This window comes from Pristis pectinata, chromosome 10 (genome assembly GCF_009764475.1).
Source record: "Pristis pectinata isolate sPriPec2 chromosome 10, sPriPec2.1.pri, whole genome shotgun sequence".
Classification (NCBI taxonomy): domain Eukaryota; kingdom Metazoa; phylum Chordata; class Chondrichthyes; order Rhinopristiformes; family Pristidae; genus Pristis; species Pristis pectinata.
In genome coordinates, this window is record NC_067414.1 from 57857132 (window position 1) to 57884714 (window position 27583).

Genomic DNA, 27583 nt, shown 5'->3' on the forward strand with positions numbered 1-27583 from the left:
AACCTGTTCATATTTCCCAGCACTTAACCTGGTAAATTTGCCCAGCACAAGTCTATGAGGGAGAGAGAGAAAGCAGTCAAAGGTTAGGGGCTTAACCAGCTTTCGAAATATTTCTGTGGTTGGGACCTGTTAAAATCAGAAAGGCATTGCACTGCACCTGGCTGATCATCTGGCAACAGTTTCCTGGGGAAAAAATTGTGCCTTGGGATCTGCTCCATGAAAAAGGCAGCATTCAGAGCTGCCCAGGTCATTACCAGATTGCTCACTTATTGTGCTTATACTTAAACAGAATTATTCAGGAGATAAGCTCTGCCTTTGGCCAAATATTTCTCTCTCTCTGCCACTGAATAAACCAATGCCCAACCACGTTCAACTTTCCTAAATGCAAGTCAAACTTCATATCCTATTCATTATCAAAACCACTTATTTCCCACTCCCTGCCTCATCTTTAACTCACTACACCACCACTGATACATCTTCGTTTTGACCTATACTGGAAGATCCAACCCAAACATATTATTTAAAATTCCTATGCTGGTCCTCAAATCCCACTGCAACCTCTCTCAACCTCATCTCTATAATCTCAAAAAGCAATATTTTTTTTCGTCTGGATTAATTACATAAGTTCAGTTATCTGGCACTTCTGGGAAATCAATAGGAAAGACCAGACTGATACTGGGATAATGCTGAGGGAGCAGTTGGTGAGCATCAAGTTAACAGGCACATTTGATTATATGTGCCGAATAACAGAGCTTTTACTATAATAGGCAAAACTATACATGACAAAGATGAGAAACAAATGCTTCTACGTCATTCAGCTCGTGAATATTCCATGCTATCACTTATTTTATCTATATTTATGAGGAGTATAAAAAATGCAGTGTTATATTGGCATAAATTCTCATATGCAACACAACCCAATTGAGCATTTATTACTCAGATTATGTAGGTCTCAAAATTAGTTCTGGAGCCTACACGTATATGATACATATGGGCAGAGTCATCTGGGTATGTGAAGTGACATGAAATGGCAAATTTTTACATCAATTTACATACAAAGAGTATACCGCAAAACTCTGTTAATCTAGCACACTTTGGGCTTTAGTGGTGCCAGACTGGCAGATTTTCCAAACTATTGGATGTTTTCCTAACACTCTTTTAATTCAGTTTTTTTTAAACAATATTACACAATACAGTAGTACAATAGATTTTCCACTTAACCTGGTACATTTCAGCGGAGCACAGGAACCAGGCCCTTGGTTAGTTAGAGGGAGCATAGGAAGAGGGGCACTAGTGTGTTGGAGAGTGTGGGAATCAGCATCCAGTGAGTCTGACACAAAACCATTGGGACTTCTGAACAATCAGATAGCGGATTGTCGAACATCACAGAAATAGGGTGTTTGGCCTAATTGGTCCACATAGTGTTTATGCCCTACTTAAGCTTCCTCCTGTCTTTCTTCGTCTAAATCTAGCAGCATAATCCTCTATTCCCTTCTCCCTCACATACTTGCCCACCAATCCTTGGGTAAAGAATTTTCTCCCAACCAAATTCCCTATTTCTTGGTGACAACCTGACATTGATGACCTCTAGCAATGTTCTTCCCCCACGTGGAAACATTTTCTCACTATCTATTTTATCAAAACATTTTAAAGGTCTCAATTAGATACCCCTCATCTTTATTTTCTGAGGAGAACCTGTTCATCTTTTCCTGAAATGTACACCGTCATATCTCTGCAAACTTTCTCTGCACACCCTCCAGTTCTTCTATATCCTTATTATAATATGGTAACCAGAACTGCAATTCCAAATAATAACTGACATTTCCATTCTTCCTACCAAAAGGTGCTACATCGCAATTACTTGCCTGTTACATGAAGTTTATTAATGTCCTCTTCTAACTTGGTGCATTCCTATCTCTACCCAATTTGATATCATCCGCATATTTAGGAATTGTGGGAAATTCCTTTGTGCTTATGTGGCCACAGATGACTGGAACAATTCAGATAGATGAAGGCCTTCACAAGGCAGGCACAGCCTACTTCTACACAAATGAAAGGGGACCAGCCTAATCTGATCAGTCACTCTGAAGTCCAGCATATAGATTCTTCTACAGATTTTTACTTATCCTTGGTCCCAACCACAACCACTCTACTGTAGATGTCCTTCAAGACACATACAATCTAACCCTGGTTCTAATATATGGCCAGCAGCCTTCAAGTTCCAGGATGTCTCACACACACAGCAGAGCCAATAACAATTTCAACCCATGGTCTTCTGCTCCAATCTGAAGCAAAAAAGTTTGGGCACCCCTGCTATATATAATGTAAACTAACTTTTAAATACAACATGTAATCACAAAATTGACTACATTAAAACAATTTTGTTCCAGGTTTATTTTTCTCACCGAAAAGGAAATTCTGAGACTTACTGCTTTATTGTAATTGTTGTGGCTTCCCATACTGGTACCATTATATTGTTAGGTAGGCCATTTGCGAAATTTCCATATAATCGCCGTTTTGCATTGCGAGATTGCTTCTGAAAACAAAATAATAGTTATTTCTTTATAATCATGCCATTCAATTAAATTTAGTTCAAGCCAAGTGAAACCAGTTTAAAAATCATCAATTTTTAAATAGACCCAAAACATTTCCCTGGCCTATCCTTAGCATGGTGCAACACGCACAAAATGCTGGAGGAACTCAGCAGGACAGGTAGCATCTATTGGAGGGAAATGAACAGTCGATGTTGCTGAGTTCCTCCAACATTTTGTATGTGTTGCTCCAGATTTCCAGCATCTGCAGTCTCTCTTGTGTCTCCACTTAGCATGGTGCAGGCATGTTGCATTGATATTATATTGTATTGGAAATTTTGACTTTGGGTCATTTTTTAAAAGGACACATTGTGGTCAGTGAAGAGTCAGAAAGTTTGACATGATGCAGAAGTAATTCAATATTTGTTCAATGCGAATTACGCAATTGCATCACATTAGCACTGCATGCATACCAAATGGATCTGTACATCTTTTATCATCAAACCCCCACACATACGTATTTGAGTTATCAATTCATGTACTATGGGCAAAAATGAACAGAACTCTGTTATGAACCAGATCACGACATAGCTGACCTGCTGTTGACGATGGATAACAAAGTCAAGATAACTTTGTCCTTAAATTCCAAGGAGTCCAAACAATAATCTGAATTTGGAGCTCATCAACACCTTGCGTAAAGCTGCTCAGCAGCTCCAGACAAGGTTAAAGACAACAGTTAAGCCTGATATCTATTTGTTAGGCATTAGAGTAATGAAGATTGCATGGCCCCTCCTCACCACCCCAATATGAATTGTTTTATTGCAGATGATTCTTCTAGATTAATAAATCAAAGAACAATCAGAACAATCTCAAAATGATATCAAACAATTATTTAATCATTGGGAGCAGCAATGACCCACCAAAATAATGATACAAATCAGCAAAAAAAGAAACTGGTCTTGAGTTATGGCACTGTGGCAACAGTGATAAATCATTTGGCTTTACTAAAATATCAAGAAAACATTGCTCAAAGCAAAAGCATCTTTGTGATTCTGTCCAAACAGAAATAGTGAGTTCAAAATTAATATTGTCTGATTAGCAGTCCAGATTGCTTTAACGTCATTAAGGCAAATTGAATTCCTTATATCTGGAAGTTTCCAGGCTAACACTGGGGAGAAAAAAGTACTTACCGTAAGCTGCTAAAAAATAGTCACTAATTTCCCTCATGGTGAGAAACCTGGTACCAATACTTGGTCTGATACACCCATGCACCAGGTCACACACAATATAGTTCAATTTTATGCCCTCTGGAGTTACTCAGTTCTACACCATATTTAAGGCAGTCTTGTGCACTATGTAGTTTTTGTCTTCTTTATATATTTCTCCATGCTTGACCAAAGATGAAGATTATATAATGCTTTTCCTACAAAGATTACTGGAAAATAGACTTCAATGCACATCACTACCAAAATAGACAATATCCTTCAAAAAGGGAAATGAATAAATATTTGATCCTCATCTGTCAGTATAACTCTTTGTCCTCAAAATTCATTTACTTCCCCCTTAAGTACATCTACACTATTCAACTGCTCTCTGTAGTACCAAGCTCCATATTCTCACTAATCTCAGAAGGGCATTTTAACTGAATTACCTAGTTACCTTCTTGGTCAGAACTTTACAATGATGGCAGATAATCCATTAGTAACAACTGCGCCGCAAAGTGCTGGGAAACTTTTATGTGCATTTTCAACATAAAAGAGTCTAACCACCTAGAGCTGATATTCAATGGCATTACTGTTGTTGAGTTCCCCACCTTCAATATTCTGAGAGTCACCAATGATCAAATGATCAACTGGTCCTGCCACGTAACTATTGTGCTGACAAGTGCAGGACAGAGGCTGGGTATCCTGCAGCAAATGACTCATAGTCTGACACCTTAAGCTACCATCAACAAGCAAAAGTCTGGAATGTGATGGATGTTATCCACTTATCTGGGTGAACGTAGCTTCAACAACTCCCAAAAGGCTGTCATTATTTGGGACAAAATTGCAGGTGCATAGGAACATCACCACCTGCAGGTTCTTCTCCAAGTCACAGACCAACATGACTTGAAAATATATTGCTAGTCCTCCACTGTCATTGCGTCTAACTTCTGTAACTCTGTACCTAACAGCTTTGTGAAAGTGCCTTCACCAGAAAGATTGCAATGGTTTAAGAAGGCAACTCACCACTTTCTTGTCAATGGGAAATAAACACTGGCCTTACTAGCAATGCCTAGATCCCAAAAATGGGAAAATAAAATCTATCAGCTGATCAACCACCACTAAACTTTGTTCTTTTTCAAGCCTCTTGTACAACCATCCTCTCTTTATCCCAAGTGTTGAGAAATCAGGCCTTCAGCAACTGATGTCCTAAGTTCCAGAATTTCTTCTCTAAGTCTATTCAGCTTCTGCACAATTAAAATCCTCCTTCAAATCCATCTCACTGACCAAGCTTTTGGTTGACTGTCCCAGTAACTCCTTTTGGGATTCACTCTCATTTTTAGATTACAGGCCATTCCCAGGTTATAAACCCCTGACTTATGGACACCCCTACATACGAATGAGCTCCCATAATTTATTAAATTCAAAAGTCCCACATACATACATACGTTCTTTCCTATGAATGGCAAAACTAGATTCCCCATTCTTTCCACCTTTAATAATTGTTCTTTCTTCTCAATCTTGTGCTTTTGATGCCATTCATTACAATATTGTGGAGGTATGGTTACCACATCGAGTGATTTTTCTGTATTTTCCAACTTATAGAGAAAATTAACATCTGTAGAAATGGAACCCATTCATTACCCGGGGACGGGTTGTATTAATTTGCAAATAGCTTTGAGATGTTTTTCTACATTAAAGGCATTATATAAGTGCAAATTACTGTTGTAGATACTGCCCCAAGCTCAAAAAATCCTTTCCAAATCCATCATTAATAGTGCAGCTTTATATTCAGTTAACCTGCTATTGATTTGTTCACATTTCTTAAACATAAACATCCAACTAGATCATAACTTAAAAACTTTCAGCCACGAAATTTCCAAAAAGAATTTCCGAAGGTTAATGCAGCATGGCCCCCAGCTTTTAATTCAAGCCAGATACGTCTCTGTGGCTCTGGTGCCTACTGAAGTGGAGTTAAGTTGGAGAGCTTCCAGAAAAAAATGTACAACTGTAAAATGTGAAAAACACTGATTTCTATCAATATATCCTGAGTTTGAAAGGGAATAGGAAAAAAAAAGGAACATCTGAATATACTCATTTTTAAATGACACAAAGGAAATCAATCCCTAAAAAAATTGTTAATCTCATCTGACTTGGAGACAATAGTTTCAATCATAGCCCAGCATGCAATGCAGATAAATGGGGGCAATTCCTCCCCTGACCCAAATAATTTAGGCGCAGGCAATTTCAGCTCTCAGCCTTGATCTGCGCAAGATTAATTAGCTGCCCATACAAATGGGAATTATCCAATGAGCTAGGGTAGTATTTCAGCCAAGGCAACCCTAAATGTTCTCCCCAGAACTTAAAAGTTACATCCTAACCCTCCTTGTCCTATACAAAATAAATCTTAAGCTGAGCAAATTTACCACCAGGAATAGTAAGAAAAATCTTTGTTCTGTTATTTTCTCTCGATAGAAAATTCACACAGTTTCCACTACGTAGGCCGGATACAAATATTTAACAGGGATCTGTAGCGACTCACCGTCCGAGCAAGCGAACCGGCTCGGCGGTCGAGTCGTGCGTCATTGAAGCGGCGAGGCCCAAGATGGCGGTGGGCCTTCGTCTTCCCCGAGCAACAGGGAGTACCCACGCGCGGGAAAGGTTTGATGACGTGGCGTATACGTCATTGCCATTTTGAGTGGGCAGGAACAGGCTCTCTTAAAAGGCCCGTGCAAAGCGGGAAAATAAACCAGTTCTGTTCTGAAACTCTACGACTATTGTCTTGTGTTCATTCCGCGGTAGCAACCGCTACATTGGTGACCCCGACGGTCCAAACGGATTTTGGACCTGCACAATGGACGACAACGCAGCATCCAATGCAGTGGCACTCAAGCTGCCCACCATTTGGACGCTTCGTCCCAGCGTCTGGTTTCACCAGGCTGAAGCACAATTCCACCTCCGGCGGATCACCTCCGACTCCACAAAGTACTACCATGTGGTCAGCTCTCTGGACCTGGAGACAGCCGCCCAGGTTAGTGACTTCATCCCGGCTTTCAAAGACCTTCTGATTCAGACCTTCGGCCTCCCCCATTGTGAGCGCGCCACCCGCCTGCTTCATCTCAATGGCCCGGGGGACAGATCCCCATCCACCCTAATGAATGAGATGCTGGCATTGGCCGAGGGACACAAGCCCTGCCTAATGTTCGAACAGGCCTTCCTCAAACAACTACCCGATGACGTTCACCTGCTGTTGGCCAACGCTGATTTCAGCAACCCGCGTGAGGTGGCTGCCCGGGCAGACGTCCTGTGGAAGGCCAAACGCGAGCGCGGTTCGTCCGTCAGCCAAATCGCCAGGCCGCGAGCCCAACGCCCACCTAAACCAGTCCCAGCAACCGGACGACCACACCCCAGAAACACAGACAACGACAATGGCAACCAGCTGTGTTTCTACCATCAGAGGTGGGGTGCGGAGGCCCGTCGATGCCGCCCACCCTGCAAGTCAGGGAAATGCCAGCGCCAGCCGCCGCTAATAGCTACGGCGGCTGGCCACCGACAAAGCCTCCTATTCATTCGGGACAAGCAGTCCGGGAGGCGTTTCCTCGTCGATACTGGAGCAGAGGTCAGTATTTTGCCCCCGACCAGCCGTGACACTCATAACAGGCAGCAAGGTCCGGTACTCAATGCCGCAAACGGCACAACGATATGGACTTTCGGTACCCGTACACTTCAGTTACAATTCAGCGGCAGCCGTTTCACCTGGACCTTCACCCTTGCCATCGTCACCCGACCACTCCTAGGAGCCGATTTCCTTCGGGCCCACAACCTGTTCGTCAACCTGTGGGGGAAACGGCTAGTCCACTCCAGAACCCCGGGAGAAACCAGCCAACCAGCCCCGCGCTTGGACTCCATTTTCCTGTCCGGCAACGAGTTCACCAAGCTCCTAGCTGAATTCCCATCAGTTTTGGCACCTCAGTTTACGAATTCTATGCCCAAACACGGGGTGCAACACCACATCATTACCACAGGGCCACCACTTCATGCCCGAGCACGACGACTACCTCCAGACAAGCTCTGCCTGGCAAAGGAAGAGTTCTGTCGCATGGAGGAGCTGGGAATTGTTCGCAGGTCAGATAGCCCCTGGGCCTCCAAAACCACATGGTCCCCAAAACCACCGGCGGGTGGAGGCCCTGCGGCAACTACCGCAGGCTGAATGACGCCACCACCCCAGACTGCTACCCCATCCCTCACATCCAAGACTTTGCAGCCAACCTACATGGGGCCCACATCTTCTCCAAGGTGGACCTCGTTCGGGGATACCACCAAATCCCGGTCCACCCGGATGACGTCCCCAAAACTGCGATTATCACCCCATTCGGCCTCTTCGAGTTCCTTCGAATGCCGTTCGGCCTTAAGAACGCCGCGCAGACATTCCAGCGGCTGATGGACGCAGTAGGCCGAGACCTGGACTTCGTGTTCATTTACTTAGATGACATACTAATCGCCAGCCGTGACCACCGAGAACACCTTTCCCACCTCTGCCAACTGTATTCCCGTCTCTGTGACTTCGGCCTCACGATCAACCCGGCCAAATGCCAATTCGGGCTTGACTCTATCGATTTCCTCGGCCACAGAATCACCAGTGACGGAGCAACACCCCTACCTGCCAAGGTGGATGCTATCCGCCATTTTGCCTGCCCCAACACGGTCAAAGGCCTACAGGAATTCCTGGGGATGGTCAACTTTTACCATCGGTTCATCCCTGCAGCAGCCCGTATCATGTGCCCTTTGTTCTCGCTGATGACCGGTAAGGGCAAGGACATCGCCTGGAACGACGAGGCTGCGGCTGCCTTTGTTAAGGCCAAGGACGCCCTGGCAAACGCCACGATGCTTGTACACCCTAGGACAGACGTCCCAACCGCCCTCACGGTGGACGCATCCAACACCGTGGTTGGTGGGGTACTGGAACAACTAATCGAAGGCAGTTGGCAACCCTTGGCATTTTTCAGCAGGCACCTTAGACCACCCGAACTGAAATACAGTGCTCTTGATCGGGAACTTCTAGCGCTGTACCTGGCAGTCCGGCATTTCCGGTACTTTTTGGAAGGCAGGCCTTTCACCGCCTTCACTGACCATAAGCCTTTGTCTTTCACCTTCTCCAAAGCCTCTGATCCCTGGTCAGCCCGTCAGCAGAGACATTTGTCCTACATTTCCGCATTCACAACGGATGTCCAACATGTCTCCGGGAAGGACAATGTCGTTGCTGACACACTTTCCAGACCGACCATCCACAGCCTGTCCCTGGGTATCGACTACAAGGCCCTGGCTGACGCACAGCAAGCCGATGACGAACTGCCCAGCTACAAAACCGCAATCTCGGGCCTGCAGCTCCAAGACTTCTTAGTTGGTCCTGGTCAGCAGACCCTCCTTTGCGACATCGCAACAGGTCAACCCCGCCCTATAGTTCCTGCAGCCTGGCGGAAACGTGTTTTCGATTCGATACATGGGTTGGCGCACCCGTCCATCAGATCAACTGTCCGGCTGGTCGCCAGCAAGTTCATCTGGCATAGCCTGCGCAAACAGGTCAGGGAGTGGGCCAGGACTTGTCAGCACTGCCAGACATCAAAAATCCAACGACACACCAAGGTCCCACCACAGCAGTTCGAGCTTACCCATGGAAGGTTCGACCACATCCACGTCGACCTCGTAGGCCCTCTGCCGGTTTCAAGAGGGGCCCGGTACCTCCTTACCATCGTGGACTGGTTCACGAGGTGGCCAGAGGCAACCCCTCTATCTGACATCACGACTGATTCCTGTGCCCAGGCGCTGCTCACAACTTGGATCTCACGTTTTGGTGTTCCAGCCCACATCACTTCAGACAGAGGCACCCAATTTACCTCCAGCCTCTGGTCTGCATTAGCGAACATGCTGGGGATGCAGCTGCACACCACCACGGCCTACCACCCTCAATCAAATGGGTTAGTGGAACGTTTCCACTGCCATCTGAAATCAGCCCTGATGGCCCGCCTGCAGGGTCCTAACTGGGTCGACGAACTGCCTTGGGTCCTGCTCAGCATACGCACTGCCCCTAAAGAAGACCTCCACGCTTCGTCAGCTGAACTCGTGTACGGAGTGCCCCTGGTCGTCCCAGGGGATTTCATACCCTCCCTTCGGGACCAAGGGGAACAACCCACGGCAGTCCTGCAAAGACTGCGTGAGAGACTCGGCAACTTGGCCCTGATTCCCACTTCGCGGCACGGTCAAGCCCCGTCCTGTAAGCCCAAAGAACTATGAGACTGTAGGTTTGTTTTCGTTCGCAGGGGCACACCTCTGGCACCGTTGCAACGACCATATGAGGGGTCATTCCGAGTCATCAGGAATAATGGGTCCACCTTTATTTTAGACATTGGGGGCAAGGAGCAGGTCTTCACGACGGACCGCCTCAAACCGGCCCATGTAGATCTACAACAACCAGTCGAGGTTCCAGCACCGCGACGCAGAGGCTGACCTCCTAAGTGGCGGCTAACACAGCCCACAGACCTTGGGGACCGTATCGCCGGTTCTGGGGGGGGGGGGGTTGTGTAGCGACTCACCATCCGAGCAAGTGAACCAGCTCGGCGCTTGGGTCGCGCGTCGTTGAAGCGGCGAGGCCCAAGATGGCGGTGGGCCTTCGTCTTCCCCGAGCGACAGGGAGTACCCGCACGTGGGAAAGGTTTGATGACGTGGCGTATACGTCATTGCCGTTTTGAGTGGGCAGGAACAGGCTCTCTTAAAAGGCCCGCGCAAGGCGGGAAAATAAACCAGTTCTGTTCTGAAACTCTACGACTAGTGTCTTGTGTTCATTCCGCGGTAGCAACCGCTACAGATCAATGAAATCATTAGGCTCCAATCAGCATCATAAAGTTGGACCTGCCAAAATGAGCTGGATATCTGCGATACTGCCTCAGAAAAGTAGGTTAAATTTGAAGATGGCAGAATACAAGTAGAACATTAATCACAGGGTGCCAGAACAATTTTAAATGCTTGCTTGCCCACTTTTTGCCAAACAGATAGTCTTAAAATCAACATAATCACACTCATTTTGCTTACCAAATTTGTTATAGATCTCAGTTCGCAATTGTCAATGGTCCCAAAATAGTTAAAAATACAAGTGCAGGGACTATGAGGGTAATTTTGTAAGATTCTGCATGAAGAAAGCGGACAATAACTGCATAGGAAATGGTTACATGCAAATGACGCAGAGAAGCATCGTAAAGCAAAATAACTTACGTTTGTTGGAACCTTTCTGGGTTTTTGATATTCCTCATTGTAAGGGTCATCCAGATCAGACTCAGAGATATCACCAGGTACATCAACTTCACTAAGTTCTTCTTCTTCATCATCAGTTACTCCATCAGAAACCACAAAATCTTTGTCATCTGACAAGTCATCAAAGACATCATCATCACTGGATTTTTTCTTCCTCTTTCCTCTTCTTTGTGTAGGGGAGGACTGAAGCTCAGATGGCGACTTATGCTGAGATTGGTCTGGTTCACTATTTGTACTGGCAGTCACGTCATCAACTTTATAAGAAGGTGATTTTATCTCCTCAACTATTTCACGCAGGTAAAGCAAGGCACTGAAAGAAAACACAATGCAGCTGAAGGTATAACATAACCACGTTCTGAAAATATGTTTATAATAGTAGCAAAAGTAGGCTGCTTCAAATAATGAAATGTAACCTATCTACCATAACAGCCAAATGGAACTACAACCAATAATACTCCTCCGCCCGAAGAATTATACTGAATATAAACCAAGGTATGACATTTAAAGGTGACAGCTTAGGAATTTGGGCACTCTTGTTTTTCAGTTGACTCATGCCTGAAAATAGATTTTTTCTTTAGGGGCTTTGTTCTCAGTTTTCGAGTGATCAATAAGAAGGGGTGATCACTTGATGGGACTGTACTATAGACCCCCTCACTATTAGCCAGTGGGAATTAGAGTAAATTTAAATCAGAGTGACAGGGGGACAGGAACCACAGCAGCAGGGCAACAGATGGTAGGGCTGAGAGCAAGAAAGGTATGACAAGTAAGACTGAAAGGAAGGACAACAAGGGACAGGCGAATAAACAGGGATGGTGGGAATGATGGGCTGAAATGTGTTTATTTCAACGCTACAAGTATTAAGGGTAAGGAGGATGGACTTGGAGCCTGGATCAGTGTATGGAATTACAATGTTGTTACCATTGCAGAGACCTGGTTGTGTGAGGGACAGAACTGGCATCTCAGCATTCCTGGGTTTTGTTGTTTTAGATGTGATAGAGAAGGGATAGAGAGGAGATGGAGGGGTTGCACTACTGATAAGGGAGAATGTCACAGCAGTACTCAGGGAGGACATACTGGAGGGATCATCCACAGAGGCAATTTGGGTGGAGCTCAGAAATAGGATAGGTGCAATTGCACTGATGGGATTATACTCCAGGCTCTCCAATAGCCACTGAGAGGTGGAGGAACAGATATGTAGACAGATTATGGAAAGGTGCAGAAACAACAGGGTAGTCACAGTGTGGGACTTTAACTTCCCCAGTATTGACTGGAACTTCCTTAATACAAGAAGCTCAGATGGGGCAGGATTTCTTCAGTGCACCCAAGAGGGGTTCTTGAAACTGTATGTGGAGAGTCCAATTAGAGGAGAAAACATACTGGACCTAGTTTTGGGAAATGAGCCAGGCCAGGTGACAGACCTGATAGAGGGTAAACATTTTGGGAACAGTGACCCCAACTCATTATGTTTTAAGATAGTTATGAGGAATGATATAATTGGATCTTGCGGGAAGGTACTAAATTGGGGGAGGGCAAATTATGACAGGGTAAGACAGGAGCTAAGAGACATTGATTGGGAGCAGCTGCTGTTGGACAAGTCCACATGTGATATGCGGGAGTTGTTTAAAAACCAGCTAATCAGAGTGCAGGATTGGCATGTTCTGGTAAGGAGTAAAGAAAAGGACGGTAACGCAAGGGAATCTTGGATGACCTGAGAGGTTGTAAATTTAGTCAGGAAGAAAAAGGAAGCATATGTAAGGTTTATGAAGCTAAAATCAGACTGGGCCCTGTGGAATATAAAGATAGCAGGAAAGTGCTCAAGCAGGAGATTAGGAAGGTCAAAAGGGGCCATGAAATGCCTTGGTGAGCAGGATCAAGAAAAATCCGAAGGCACGTTATACTTATAGTAAGAAAAAGAGGATAACTAAGGGGCGGGTAGGTCCACTCAAGGATAAAGGAGGGAATTTGTGCTTGGAGTCAGAGCAAGTGGCTGAGGTGTTAAATGAGTACTTTGCATTGGTATTTACCAAGATGAAGGATTTGGAGGTTAGTGAAAACAGAGTGGGGCATGCTAATGTGCTGCGACATTTAAAGATTAAGGAGGAGGTAATGCTGGATCTTCTGAAAAGCATTAAGGTGGATAAGTCCCCAGGACCTGATGGCATATATCCCAGAATATTGAAAGAAGCAAGTGAGGAGATTGCTGGGGCTTTGACAAGGTTCTCTGTGTCTTCACTAGCAAAAGCTGAGGTCCTGGAGGACTGGAGAGTAGCAAATGTTGTGTCTTTGTTCAGGAAGGGAAATAGGGATAATCCAGATAATTATAGGCCAATGAGCCTCATGTCAGTGGTAGGGAAGCTATTGGAGAGGAAACTGAGGGATAGGATTTATGCACATTTGGAAAGGCATGGCCTGCTTAGGGACTGTCAGCATGGCTTTGTGTGGGCAGGTAATACCTTACAAACTTGATTGAGTTTTTTGAGGAGATGACAAAGGAGCTTGATGAGGGTAAGGCAGTGGACGTTATTTACATGGACTTCAGTAAGGCATTTGATAAGGTCCCTCAATGAAGGTTATTCAGAAGATAAAGATGCATGGGATCCAGGGTGAATTGCAAGTTTGGATTTGGAACTGGCTTGCCCTTCGCTCTAATGGGAACATGTTGGCCCTGAAATCTGAAGACAAAGAGTAGAGGTGGAAGGTTGTTATTCTGGCAGTAGGTCCACGACCAGTGGTGTTTCACAAGGATCCATGCTGAGACCTCTTGTTTGTGATATATATCAATGATTTGGATGAAAATGTAGATGGATGGATTAGCAAATTTGTGGATGACACCAAGATTGGTGGAACTGTGGACAGTGTAAAGGACTATCAAAGAATAGAGAGGGATATAGATCAGTTACAGATATGGGCAGAGAAGTGGCAGATGGAGTTTAATCCGGGCAAGTACGAGGTGTTGCATTTTGCAAGGTCAAATGAAAGGACAAAGTACACAGTTAATGGTAGGCCCCTTAATAGCATTGAGGTACAGAGGGATCTTGGGGTTCAGGTCCACAGATCACTAAAAGTGGCTACACAAGTGGATAAGGTGGTAAAGAAGGTGTATGGTACGCTTGCCTTCATTGTTAGGGGTGTTGAGTACAGGAGTAAGGAAGTCATGCTACAGCTATATAAAACTTTAGTCAGGCTGCACTTGGTGTACTGTGTGCAGTTCTGGTTGCCCCATTATACTAGATGTCCTCCTCCTGTGCATTATCCTTATCCCTCCATATTCATGAGTCTATCTAAAAGCCTCTTAAACTCCACCAAACCTCCTGCTTCCACTACTACCCTGGTAACCCATTCCAAGCACCTACCACTCTGTTTTTTTTGAAAAAAACTTGCCCGTCACGTCACCTTTAAACTTCCTCCCTCTAACGTCAAGATCAAGATTGGCACAACATTGTGGGCCAAATGGCCTGTCCAGTGCTGTACTGTTCTATGTTCTAAATAGATAGGGAGATCACAGATAGATATGGGAATAATAAAGTTGTAATAGCAGCTGATTTTAACTTCCCTCATATTGATTGGGACTGCCATAGTTCGTAGAGCTTAGATGGGGTGGAGTTTATTAAATGTGTCCAAGAAAGTTTTCTCAAGCAATATGTAAATAGCCCTATTAGAGGGGAGGCAACACTTGACCTCCTCTTAGGAAATGTGGCCCGGCAAGTAGCTGATATGTCAGTGGGGAGCAGTTTAGGACCAGTGCCGATAATTCTATTAGTTTTTAAATATTGGGAAAAGGATGAGACTGGTTCACAAATTGAAGTCCTAAATTGGGGCAAGGCTAATTTTGATGGCATTAGAAAGGAATTTGTAAAGGTCGACTGGGAGAGGCTGTTAGGTAAATTAATGTCTGGCAAGTGTTTTATTTTAATAAGTGAGATAGGGAGATTTCAGGGCCAACATGTTCCCATTAAGGTGAAGGGCAAGTCTGGCAAGATTAGTGAACTCTTGTTGAAGGATATTGAGGCTCTCGTCAGGAAAAAGGAGGCATATGTCAGGATGAAGTGAATTGCTTGAGGTGTACCAGGGATATAGGAGTACACTTAAGAAGGAAATCAGGAAGGCAAAAAAGGAACATGAAATACCCTTGACAGATAAGGTAAAGGAGAATCCTATAAAATTCTAGACGTATGTTGAGCAAAATGGTAACGTGAGAAAATAGGTCCCCTTAAGCATAAAAGTAGTGTGTGTGAAGCCACAGGAAATAGGCAAGGTCTTAAATGAATACTTCTCATCTGTATTTACCATGGAAGTGGTCATAGAAGCTAGGGAGTACAAGGGAGAGAACAGTGTTGTCCTGAAACACATCAACATTACGAAAGAGGTGGTTTTGGTTGTGTTGAAGCACATAAAGGTTGATAAGTCCCCAGGGTCTGACCAAGTTTATGCTAGTACGTTGTGGAAGCAAGGGAAGAAATTGCTGGGGCCCTGGCTGAGATACCAGAAGACTGGAGGTGGCTAATGTTGTGCCTTTACTTAGGAAAGGCTGCAAGGACAAGCCAGGGAACTACAGGCCGGTGAGCCCAAGATCAGTGGTGGGAAAGTTCTGGAAGGGATTCTGAGAGACAGGATCTATCTGCATCTGGAAAAGCAAAGACTGATTAGGGATAGTCAGCATGGCTTTGTGTGTGGGAAATCATGTTTCATGAATTTGATTAGTTTTTTTTTGAAGAGGTGACCAAGAGGATTGACAAAGGCAGGGCGGTAGAAGTTGTCTGCATGGAATTTAGCAAGGCCTTTGAACAAGGTCCTGCATGGTTGGCTACTCTAGAATGTTAGATCATATGGATCCAGGATGAGCTTGCCAATTGGATACAAAATTGGCTTGGTGGAAGGAGTCAGAGAATGGTAGTGGAGGGTTGTTTTTCAGATTGGAGGCCTGTGACCAATGGTGTGCAGTGTCTCCTGTTGTTTGTCATATATATTAACAATTCCGATGAGAATGTAGGTGGCATGGTTAGCAAGTTTGTGGGACACACCAAAATTGGTGGTGTAGATCGACTGGGAAAGTGAGCAAAGGAAATAGCAAATGGAATTTAACTTATACAAGTGCAAATTTTGGAAAGTTAAACCAGGGCAGGACATAGACAGTGAATGGCAAGCCCCTGAGGAGTGTTCTAGAACAGAGATATCTAGGGATACAAGTACATAGTGACACAGACACAGTGGTGACGGCACGTAGAATGCTTGCTTTCATCGGTCTGGTCCCTGAGTACAATAGTTGGGATGTCATGTTACAGCTGTACAAGACGTTGGTGAGTCCACACCTGGAGTATTGTGTGCAGTTCTGATCACCATACTGTAGGAAGGATGTGATTTAGCTAGCTAAGGTGCAGAAAAGATTCACAAGGATGTTGCTGGGACTGGAGGGCTTGAGTTATAAGAAGAGATGGATAGACTGGGACTGTTTTCCCTAGACTGAGGGAGGTTGACAGGTGACCTTGTAGAGGTTTATAAAATCATCAGGGCAAGAGATAAGGTGTTTAGTTGTGGTCTTTTTCCTAGGGTAAGGCAGTCTAAAACTACAGGACATTGGTTTAAGGTGGGAGGGGAAAGATTTAAAGGGGACCTGAGGAGCAAGTTTCTCATATAAAAGGTGGTAGGTACATGAAACGATCTGCCAGCAGGAACAATTACAACGTTTAGGGGACATTTGGACAGGTACGTGGATCGATAAAGTTTATAGAGATATAGAACAAACACAGGCAAATGGCACTAGCTCAGGTGGGTACCTTGGTCGGCATGAACGAGTTGGGCTGAAGGCCGTTTTTCATGCTGTATAACAGTGCAGTAGCATAATATGAATGTGTAATCCCTTCATAGTGAGTTACTGAGTTCGGCTGTATCAGAGTCAGAGATGAAGTGTTGGAAAATAGGCAGAGTGAAACTGTCAGTGTGCACCTTTTATAGCCAGTTTCAAGCAACTGAGAATAGTTTTTGAAAGCATATGATGTGGAGAGTTCCAATAAATGCAACAAGGAAGATAATACTTCAAATAATTAAAAAGGTGACAATTGTGGTGGGACCTGCTTCAAATCAAATTATTACCTTTAAGGTACAAAACAACCCCTAGGATGACACTATTTCACAAATTAATGCAAAGAAGCCATAAAACATCAAACTTAAAAACATCACATTAATTCTGTTAACATTGTCGTTTGGACCAGGAAAAGCAAGGCTACCTGGTCCATTTACTCAACAATTAAAATAAAAGTAGAGCACACAAGTGATCCTTCTCTCTGTTACTCAGGTGTTCACAATTTTGCCAATTTCCAGTATCCATTCTAACTTCACTACTGACTCATTGAGTTCATTCAAAATGATTAATTTCTGTATTTAACAGAATAGATGGATCTGGGAATAGTGTAGGAAAATGCTGTTGAGATACAACATCAGCCATCATCTTTATGAATGGCAGAAGAGGCTCAAGGTGCCTAAAAGGCCAACTCCTGCTCCTATTTATTATGTTCTAGTTCTTATAAGACCTATAGCAATTTAAACTTGTTCAGTGAAATTAGAGCTGGACAATAAATGCTGGCAAGCCAGTAGTGGTCACACCCTGAAAAAGAATGTATTAAAAATAATATGTTGAAATTGTATTTGTAAAAATGGTCAATAACATCAAATGAATATTTAACAAGCATGTATGAAATTTCTACCCTCAGCATTTTAATATTAAGGTTGAATGCATTAAACATTCATGTCTTTAAATTGCCCACATCAAAAGCACCAAAGCACAATTTTTAAAAACATGGATGTTATAAAGGCAACTTCTACTTTCGTATTTTGAAGCAGGTTACATAGCACAGGAACAAAAGAAAATAATTCACAAAAGCAACCCATTTCTAGCCACTCTAGGGGCCAAGCAAGTGGGAAGATTCAGGGTTCAATAACTACTGCAGAGACTTAATGACCTGACCCAGGCTGGCACTCCAGTACAGTACTTGAGATGTTTTGATTGATACTTGCCTATTAAACAATAGAACTGAGAAACAGGTTATCTCACTATGTATTTTATTACTGTGTACAAGATGACAATTTTTTCCTTATTCTACAGCAGTAGCGACACTCCAAAAGTACTCTGTTGGCTGTAAAGCATTTTGGAACATCCCGAGGATATGATACCCACCACATAAATGGAAACATCTTAACCTCCCTCTTGATTCATACAAACTGGCAATTAGAAAACCACATTGCTGTCCTAAGCACTGAGCATGCTTAGAAGTGGCAACTATTTAAGTTATTGCTCCACTTATGTCTCCAGCAGTTGCAGGTTAAAGCCATTTCTTGAGATTTAATGCCTGCAGTGAAAGGAACTCCATCTCCTTTATCAATAGTGGTGCTGCTGCAAATGGAGAGCAGAACAAAATGCAAACGAATGTTCTGATGCAGGAAGTTTCTATAATAAAAATGAGGGACGGCAAAGATTTTAAAATATGTACCTCTAACCTTTAAATATACCCATACCTTTGCAAAATTCCAAACAAAATTGAAAAAATTAATTTACTATACTAAGGTATTCAACATTATAATGGTTCCTCCTCACATGAATTTGTGAGGGTTCTGCAAAACAGGACTGCAAGTCAACAATTCCATTCTAATTTTTGTTTCAAGTACTTTTATTTTGAACACTACCCCGAGATAACTTGCCTTCCCCTTCCTCCTCTCTCTGTAATACATTAGGAAATCAACCATCAGCTCCTATCAAAGATTAAGAATCATTTTGTAGGCTACAGTGAGCATGGACATCCATTGTAAACCACTATGGTTCAGCAACATCCTGACCACCAGACAGCAAATTTTGCACTCAATTTTACTGTCTTATCCTTCTCATACAAACCATAGGTGATGAGGGTCAAAACTAAAAAAAACACTAACTTCACCGTTCTCATTAGACTTTTTGGGGAAGTGGATTTGTCAGATAAAGATCAATTAAGCAGACCAGGCCCATACTCTCAGAAGTTTAGAAGAATGGGAGGTGAAGTAAGCAAAGAATAAGAGTACAAATCTAAGAGTATTTCAGCAAAAAAGGCTAGAGGTCACAAATAAAAAGAGAAAACTAAAAAAAAAGTGGGTGCATGGCAGTGCAGCAGTTAGAGCCACTGTCTCACACCTCCAGGGACCTGGGTTTGATCCTGACCTTAGGTGCTATATGTATGGAGTCTGCAGATACTACCTATGACTGGGTCCTGAGTCTTCCGACACCCCGAAGATGTGCTAGCAAGTTAATTGCCTACTGTAATTACCCTTGAGTGTAGATAAATGGCAAAATAATTAAGGGGAAGTTGATGGGCACGAGACAGAATAAGTTACAGGGCTACAGAGAAATACTATAGGGAATGGCACTGATGGGATTGCTCTGCTGGGAGCCACTATGGACCTGATGGGCAGAAGGCTCCCTACTTCTTCATAATAAGTAAGTACAGGTTCTCCCTAGCTTACGATTGCCTGACTTATGTACAGTGTTTGGGAGACCGATGGGATGGATTTGCCAGCTGCTACAGGGCTGCAAGCATCTTCTGCCATGCGGGTACTCTTTTCGTAGCTACATTTCCAACTTGTGAACTGTTTGGATTATTATTGTTTCTCAGGAACAGGACCCTGCCGTAACCTGAAGAGGTCCTGTAAGTGAGTGACCTAATTGACATACAAAATTCTTAACGGGGTTTGACAAGATATATGTGGAGTTGAGATTTCCCTATCTTGGGTGTCCAGAGCAGGGGTCATGGTCTCAAAATAAAAACTGAGCCACTCAGGACAGAAGAAATTTCTTCACAAAATAGTAATGAATCTTTCAAATGTTCTACCAAGTAGGGCTGAGGAGGCTCAGTTGCTGACTATATTCAAGAAAGAAACCTTCTGATTTTTAGATATTATGGGAATCAAGAGATACATGGTTTGTGCAGGAAAGAGATACTGAGGTAAAAGATCCACCAAGATCTTACTGAATGGGCATGCAGGTATGAGTGAGCAAATGGCCCAGAACTATTTCTATGCTCTCAGGGCCATAAGGGATCAAGAGATACGCTGTAGTTATTTAGAACTTAATGTAAATTGATTCAAGTGTTGCAAACTCTAATTTGCCTTATAAATATTATAAATACATTGTTCATGGCGAGACTGAAAGTTTAATTTTCAAACTCAGCACTCCTTGCAGGGAGCCATGCTCACTAGGAACAACAATACAAGCACACATGCACAGCCAAAAATATGATTCCCTTACGCTCTGGCTGCCCTTCTCTTTGGCCGTCCACTTGCTTCTAGTTCTTCACCTGCATCCCTTTGCTCCAATAATTTTTGTACAATTGGCTTCAATAGTCCATGAGTATCTGTGTTCTCTTCTGGGGCCACCATTTCACTTTTAGGCTTTCTTCCCCGTTTCTTCGGAATCTTCACTGGTTCAGGCATTCTTCTCTCACTGGCTTCGCCATTCTCAGTATCAGTGCACACGTCTGTTGATGGAATTTGCAGCACAACTCCTTCAGAAGATACTGGTTTTGCATTCTTAGGTTTTCTTCCTCGTTTTTTCGGGATCTTCACTGGTTGAGTCACTCCCATTTCACTGTCACTTCCACTCCCAGCATTATTACAACTCCCTGTTGATGGTATTTGCAGATTTACTCCTTCAACAGGCACTGCTTTTACATTCTTGGGTTTTCTTCCTCGCTTCTTTGGGATCTTTATTAATTCATGCATTCCCATCTCATTGTCAGCACCATTCTCAATACTTGTACAATTCTCTATTGATGGAGTTTGAGGCACTGCTTCTTCCACAGGCACTGCTTTTGCATTCTTGGGTTTCCTTCTTTGTTTCTTTATAATCTCCACTTGTTGAGGACCTCCCACTTCTCTCTCACCTCCATTTTCAATGTTACTATGACTGAGAATTTCTTTCACAGGTACAACCATGGCACTTTTAGGTTTTCTTCCTGGTTTCTTGGGGATTTTCACTGGAACTAATCCTGGAACTGAATCTACTTCACTGGAACCACCATTGGTAGAAAGATTACTGAGATCTACTGCTGGACTACTCATCAGGTTACTTTGAGCTTTTTTGCATCTCCCCCTTTTTTTGCCAATATTTTGTTGTAAAGGTAATGTCTCAGGAGTTAAATGAGATTCAAGTTCCAATTCATTTTGAGCTGCACTATTCTTGTCCGCAGCAGAACATTTTAAATGATCAGTCAGCTGGCCTTTTCTTGAATGCCTTTCTGTCTGACAAGTATCTTGCTGTGAAACCAGTAGAGTCTTAGATAGGAGATTGGTATCATTTGAAGAGATTTCTGCTTGCATCACAGTACCCTTAACCATTGTGGAATGAGCATGTTCAAAAGAGTGGTGTACAGATTTGCATCTTTCTCGTTTATTGCTTTGCTGTAAAATGGTTTCAGAGACCTTTTGTGGACTTTGCTTTACGTCACCCATGAGGGGCTGCACTGATGTCTTAAGAGCAAGCAATGATTTAGCAACATATTTGGTTATTTCAGGTTCAGGCGAAGTATCCTTATTTGTATTGCCTGCTATTTTTAAGCGCTTGCAGCCTCTTTCTGTAATACCAGAAGTACCCATACAGCTTTTTCCCAAATGTATACTGTTCTCATCAGGGATCCCCAATTCAAAAGCACTGGATGAAGGTTCCAGTCCATTGATATTCACATGAGAAGTGCTGTCTGTAGAACTTTGTGAAGTTTCTAGGGACGCAACTTTTTTTTGTGCTTCTTCTGTATCAGCCTCACAGGTTTCCTGAAGATTTGGTTCCATAAATGTATTTTCCTCTTTGTACACTTCGGGCAATTGATCACCTCAGGCTCAGCAATTTCATTAAAATCTAAAAAAAACAAATTGGAAAAATTAAAATTTAATTCTGCAATTATGTGTGGCATTATTGCACAACGACTTCAGCTTTAATTGTTGGTTTTGTACCCCAAAGTCTGAATTCCAACTTTCACACTGAAAGTGAGCTTGCGGTAACAAACTGCATTAAATTCACACATAGTTTGAGAATTGTACTTATCATTGGCTTTTTTATTTTAGCAATGATCAAAAACTTCTGTTTTAAAATAGCAATGATTTGAGAATTCAAGAGATGCTATCTGGCAGTTTGAATCCATTACTTCTACAGCATGAAAGGACTAAAAGGAATTGTTAAGGTTTCTCCCTGACCCCTAAAATTATCAAAGAAAATGCGAAGCTATGCAAATCATTAAATGTACTATATCCCACATATTTCACTTATGACACTTCCACTGCTCCAAAATCCTAGAAGTCATCCTACAACCCCACATTTTCCTCAAGGATTATATTGGCGTGGCATCATTTGAGGCTACTGTATTGTATTAATTACCAATTAAATGAACACACATGGAAGTCATACATAAAACTGACTGAACAAAGCTCATTAATAAATAATACAAATATATTACAACATAACATTTGCCATTTAAGATTACTATCTAAACCTGCATCTATAAAGCCAACAAGGTAGAATTCTCTACATATACGGCAGTGCGTAATGAACTACACAAATAAAAATAATAAAAGTAGGGAGAACATCTAGATTCTTGTGCCCATAATATAATGTTATAAGATAATGGGGCAGACTTTCCACGTCAGTGCCAGCACTTATACTGGGACTAATTTAGGTATTCCTTGCAAATTCTAGTTTGCAGCATTAGCTGTAGCATCTTTTGCCATGCTGTACTGGTGAACTCTTTGTGGAGTTTAACAGAGCAGCACAATGTTCTGCAAGCTTCTCAGTTCTCGAGACTGGGAAGTCTGCCCATTGAGCCCGTAGCAGTTTAAATAGATGCAGGCATAGCAGTTCCATTCAAATGAATGGGAGAAATCAACAGTCAGAAGAAAGTTCTTTTTTAATTATTTGTTTGTTTTAAGTCTTAACGTTTTAATTGTTTTTTTAGAGACATTTTTTTTAAAAAGAGTTTTTACGCAAAATAAAAAGAATTTAATTTTTTAATGTTTATTAACAATGTTTTCTTCTATATACACTTATACCAAATCATGTTAACAGCTTGAGAAATTTTTGGTGGGATGTGTGATGGTGTCACAGAGATTCAGCAGTTGTCAAAGGGGTTCTATGAATCCAGTGGCCCTATGCTCCACTCAACCACATCAAAGTGCCTGAACTGGGCTCCTAGCAGAAGACTGCATCAATGTGACAGTAGAACAAATAATGGAGTACAGGGAGAAGCAGCCTGCTCATTCAGGGCAATGGAAGATCTGCCCCAAGAACTGAAGACATAAATATGAATTCCACCAGGGTAAGTGATTGGGAATGACCCAGTCTTTGAGGGGATGAGAGTAGAATTTGAAGAAATTGAAAGGACAACAACATCAGCAAAAAAAAATTATATAAAAGAGCACTTTAAACAGGAAACATTTAAAACAGTGGTCAAGAGTCCAAAAAATACACATGCTCTTTAAAAAAAAACAAATACTAATTCAATATGAAATAATGGATGAAAATTTTATCAGTGCAGAATAAGAGTTCTTTGAGACAATGCCTGGTTTCCAAGTTTAAATCATGAGGCGAGATTACACAAACTAAACTCTTATGCCCCAGAATTTATAAGGATACAGGCTGTTCTTGTGCGAAATTTCAAGATATTAACAACAACTAATAAGTTAGATGGAGAGAAATTATTAGGAAAGTCTCGGGTGTCCAATCTAAAATTTAGAGCTAGGCCTTTCGGTAGTAAAATTAGGAAACAATTTTGCATGTAAAGGTGGTAGAAGTTTAAATTTTCTTTGGCAAACAACAGCTGATGCTTGGTCTACTGTTAATTTTAAATCCAAGATTGATATATCTTTGAAAACCAGACATCAGGTCCATGGTCAACCACTCTCTATCTCACTTAATGGCAGCACAGGTTCAAGGTATGAGATGGCCTACAACTGTTCCAATGTAACCAAAACAAGCATTATAGGTTTTTTTTAGATGAAATGAAAAGTAGTGAAATTATGCAAAACCTGTGCAGAACCTTAATTTGATCATATTTGGGACACTATGTACAGTTTTGGCTGCCATATGATAAAAAAGGATAGACAAGTAATGAAAAAGGTGGAAAAAATGATATACAAAGATTACACCAAGGGTGATATCTGTCATGAAAATATGGCAAGCTGGGTCTCTCATTTTGAAAAGCAGTAATTGTGTAGTGACCAAACAGAAACCCTTAAATTTCTGATGTTTTGGTAGTGTAAATGCAGACCATGTTCAGACTATGGAGAAGAGCAAACCTGGAGCTATAAATACAAGATACTCATCAAGACATTAAACAGGTAATTCAAGAATTTCTTTACCCAGAGAGCCAAGAATGTAAAACACATTATAATAGATTTTAATTGTACCCAGCAACGTGGATGTATTTAAGAGTAAGCTAGATGTTGTACGAGTGAGGACGGCATGCAGGTATTATTCAGTTAGATGAGAAAGGATGGCAGAAAGTTTGAAAGCCAATATGTAGTAACTATGCCAAACGGTCTGTAACTGTGTTGTATGTTATACAATTCAATGTTATACTCACTGAAGGAAACACACACTCTGCAACATTAACAAAAGCATTGGCTCCATTCAACTATTATTTTCCATTTAGCCTCCTTTTGGACTAATACGCTAATTTTTCAGTTAAAAATCAAAGATTGAATCCAGACCAAATTGATACTTTGAATAACTTTGTTAGCTCCAACTATACCAAGTGAAAATTTTGGCAGTTCTTATTATCTTTGTGCCTTGGGCCAAGACAAAGTGGAGAAATCATTAGAAGAGATGACATTTGAAACAAAGTTCTAAATGACCAAAATAATTGGAATATACTTGCAAAATGAGGTGCTTTAGGGTGTGCAAAATGAACTGCTTTTGGTATATTCCAATTGGCGACAGAGGGTGATAGGAGAGGGTTGTTTTCGTGATTGGATGCCTGCAACTAATGGTGTTCCACAGGGATTGGTACTGGGACCCTCGGTGCTTGAAGTACACTTGAATGATATGGATGTGGATGTAGGTGGCATGATTAGTAAATTTGCAGATGACACTAATATTGATGCGGTTGTTGACAGTGTAGAAGGCATGTCTTAGGCTACAGGGTTTTATCGATGTCTGTGTGAAATGGGCTGAGAAATGGTAGATGGCGTTTAATCTGATAAATGTGCGGTGATGCACTTTGGGAGTACTAATGAGACTAGGACCATGAATGGTAAGGTCATAAGGAATATTAAGGAACAAAGGGACCTTGGCGTGCAAGTCCAAAGAACTTTGAAGGTGGCAGAGCAGGTAAATAACACAGTTAAGAAGGCATGAGGGATACTGGCCTTCATTAGTCAGGGTATTGAATACAAGAGCAGAGTGGTTATGCTCCATTTTTATAAAACATTGGTCAGTCCTCAGCTGGAGTATTGAGTGCAGTTCTGGTCACCATGCTACTGGAGAGTTGTGGTAACACTGGAGGTGGTGCAAAGGAGATTCATCAGGATGTTGCTTGGGATGGAGCATTTCAGTTATAAGGAGAGACTGGAGAAGCTAGGTCTATTTTCCCTGGAGTGGAGGAAGTTAAGAGGGGACATGACTGAGGTATATAAAATTATGACAAGGTTGACTTCAGGGAAATTTGTCCCCTTATCAGAGGTGAATAAAACTGGAGGACATAGATTTAGAGTAAGGAGTAAGAGATCTGAGGAGGACCTTTTTCACCCATAGAGTGGTGAGTACCTAGAGTGTACAGCTGCTGACAGTGATAGAAACAGAGACACTGATAGCATTAACAAGTGTCTAGGCGAGTACTTGAATTGCCTAGGCAGAGATGGCTATGGTCCAAGTGCTGCAAGATGGGATTAATACAGATGAGTGCCCAATGGTCAGTGTGGACATGGTGGACTGAATAGCCTGCTTCCATGTTGTATGATGCTATGACTCTAAAATACTTAATCAAAATTTATCAAAAATATTTCCCAAAATCTACACCCATGCTGGAAGTGGAAGAGCTAGTTTTTAAATACACTATATATCACCGGCATTCTTGTAGTAAAGATAATAAAAATCCTAAAATCTTCCACAGAATTTGGAGAACTGGAAGTTACTAGCAAAAGGAGAATAAGGAAAATGAATCATGGAAATTTTAAACTGAAGGCTTCATTGTGGGTTGATGGTGGAACAGCAATGGTAAAGATTCAGAGCTTTGGTCTTAATTTTTAACTGCTGGAAAGTGCAGATTGCTTACAAGTGTATGCCAAAGAATATAGACAGTGAAATGGAAATGCTGAGTACCAGCTGACATCCATAATAACGCCTAACTCTCCTACTCCCCCCTCCCCATTTCCCAACCCCAATACTGCTGGAAACCATACCTTCTGACTTATTCCAGAGGTCTCCTGACTTGATTCCCCACCTTTACCTTCCATTAATTTAACTTCATCCAAAACTCTGCAACCCCTAACAAAGTTATTTTTATATCCATTTCACTCACCATTAGCAGCCATATCATCAACTGCCTGGTTCCCAAGTTGTAGAATTCCTTAACCATATGTTCCACATCGCTTTTTAGATGCTCCTTAAATCCTACCTTACTGGCTAAAATTTTGTCATCTGGCCTCATTTAGTTCAAACTCAATTTTTGCCCATTAACACTGCAATATCATGCATTGGAATGGTTTATATGAATAAAGGTATTAAAAGGCAACATAGTGGGTATGCTAATGCACCAGCATTGAGATAGAATCAGAGAATCATACAGTACAGAAACAGGCTCTTTCAGCCCACCTCATCCACGATGCCCATCTGTGCTGATCCCATTTGCCTACATTGGACCTGTACCCCTCAATGCTTTGCCTATCTAAGTACCTATCCAAATGCCTTTTAATTGTATCTGCCTCTACTGCCCCCGGCAACTCATTCTAGATAACTACCACTCTCTTTGACAAAAACTTGCCCCTCATATCTCCTTTAAATGTCTCCCCTTTCACCTTAAACCTATGCCCTCAAGTTCTAGATTCCCCTGCCTTGGGGGAAAAAAAACTCTGACCATCTATCCCACATCTGCCCCTCATAATTTTATAAACCTTTACAAGGTCAGTCCTCAAGCCTCTTACGTTCCAGAGAGGATATACCCAGCCTATTCAATTTCTCTTAGCTACAGCCCTCCATACCTGGTGAATTTCTTCTGCACTCTCTCCATTGCTACCACATCCTTCTAGAAGTGTGGCAACCAGAGCTGTACACAATATTCCAAGTATGGTCTAACCAATGTTTTGTATAGCTGCAACATGATGTCCCACCTCTTACAGTCAACACCTTGGCCTGTGAAAGTAAGCATACCAAATGCCTCCTTCACTATATCCACCTGTATCGCCACTTTCAGCAAGCTATGAACTTGCAACCCAAGGACCCTCTGCACTTTAACGCTAAGGTCTCTGCTATTTACATGTCCTACCAGAATTTCACTTCCCAAAGTGCATTCACACTTCTCTGGATTAAACCCACCTGTCACCACT

The 27583-nt window shown here is 42.4% G+C and overlaps 1 protein-coding gene across 2 annotated transcripts in view; it reads right to left on the bottom strand.

Moving 5' to 3' along the window:
- The window catches only part of gtf3c2 (general transcription factor IIIC, polypeptide 2, beta), a 101964-nt gene that overhangs the window by 70723 nt on the left and 3658 nt on the right, over nt 1–27583 (bottom strand). For both annotated transcript variants that reach the window (XM_052025312.1, XM_052025311.1), the window contains exons 2-4: nt 20304–21908; nt 11000–11348; nt 2430–2536 (exon numbers count right to left, since the gene is read on the bottom strand). In XM_052025312.1, the coding sequence (XP_051881272.1) occupies nt 2430–2536; nt 11000–11348; nt 20304–21841 (1994 nt within the window). In that variant the 5' untranslated portion in view covers nt 21842–21908. The remainder of the gene's footprint in view (nt 1–2429; nt 2537–10999; nt 11349–20303; nt 21909–27583) is intronic.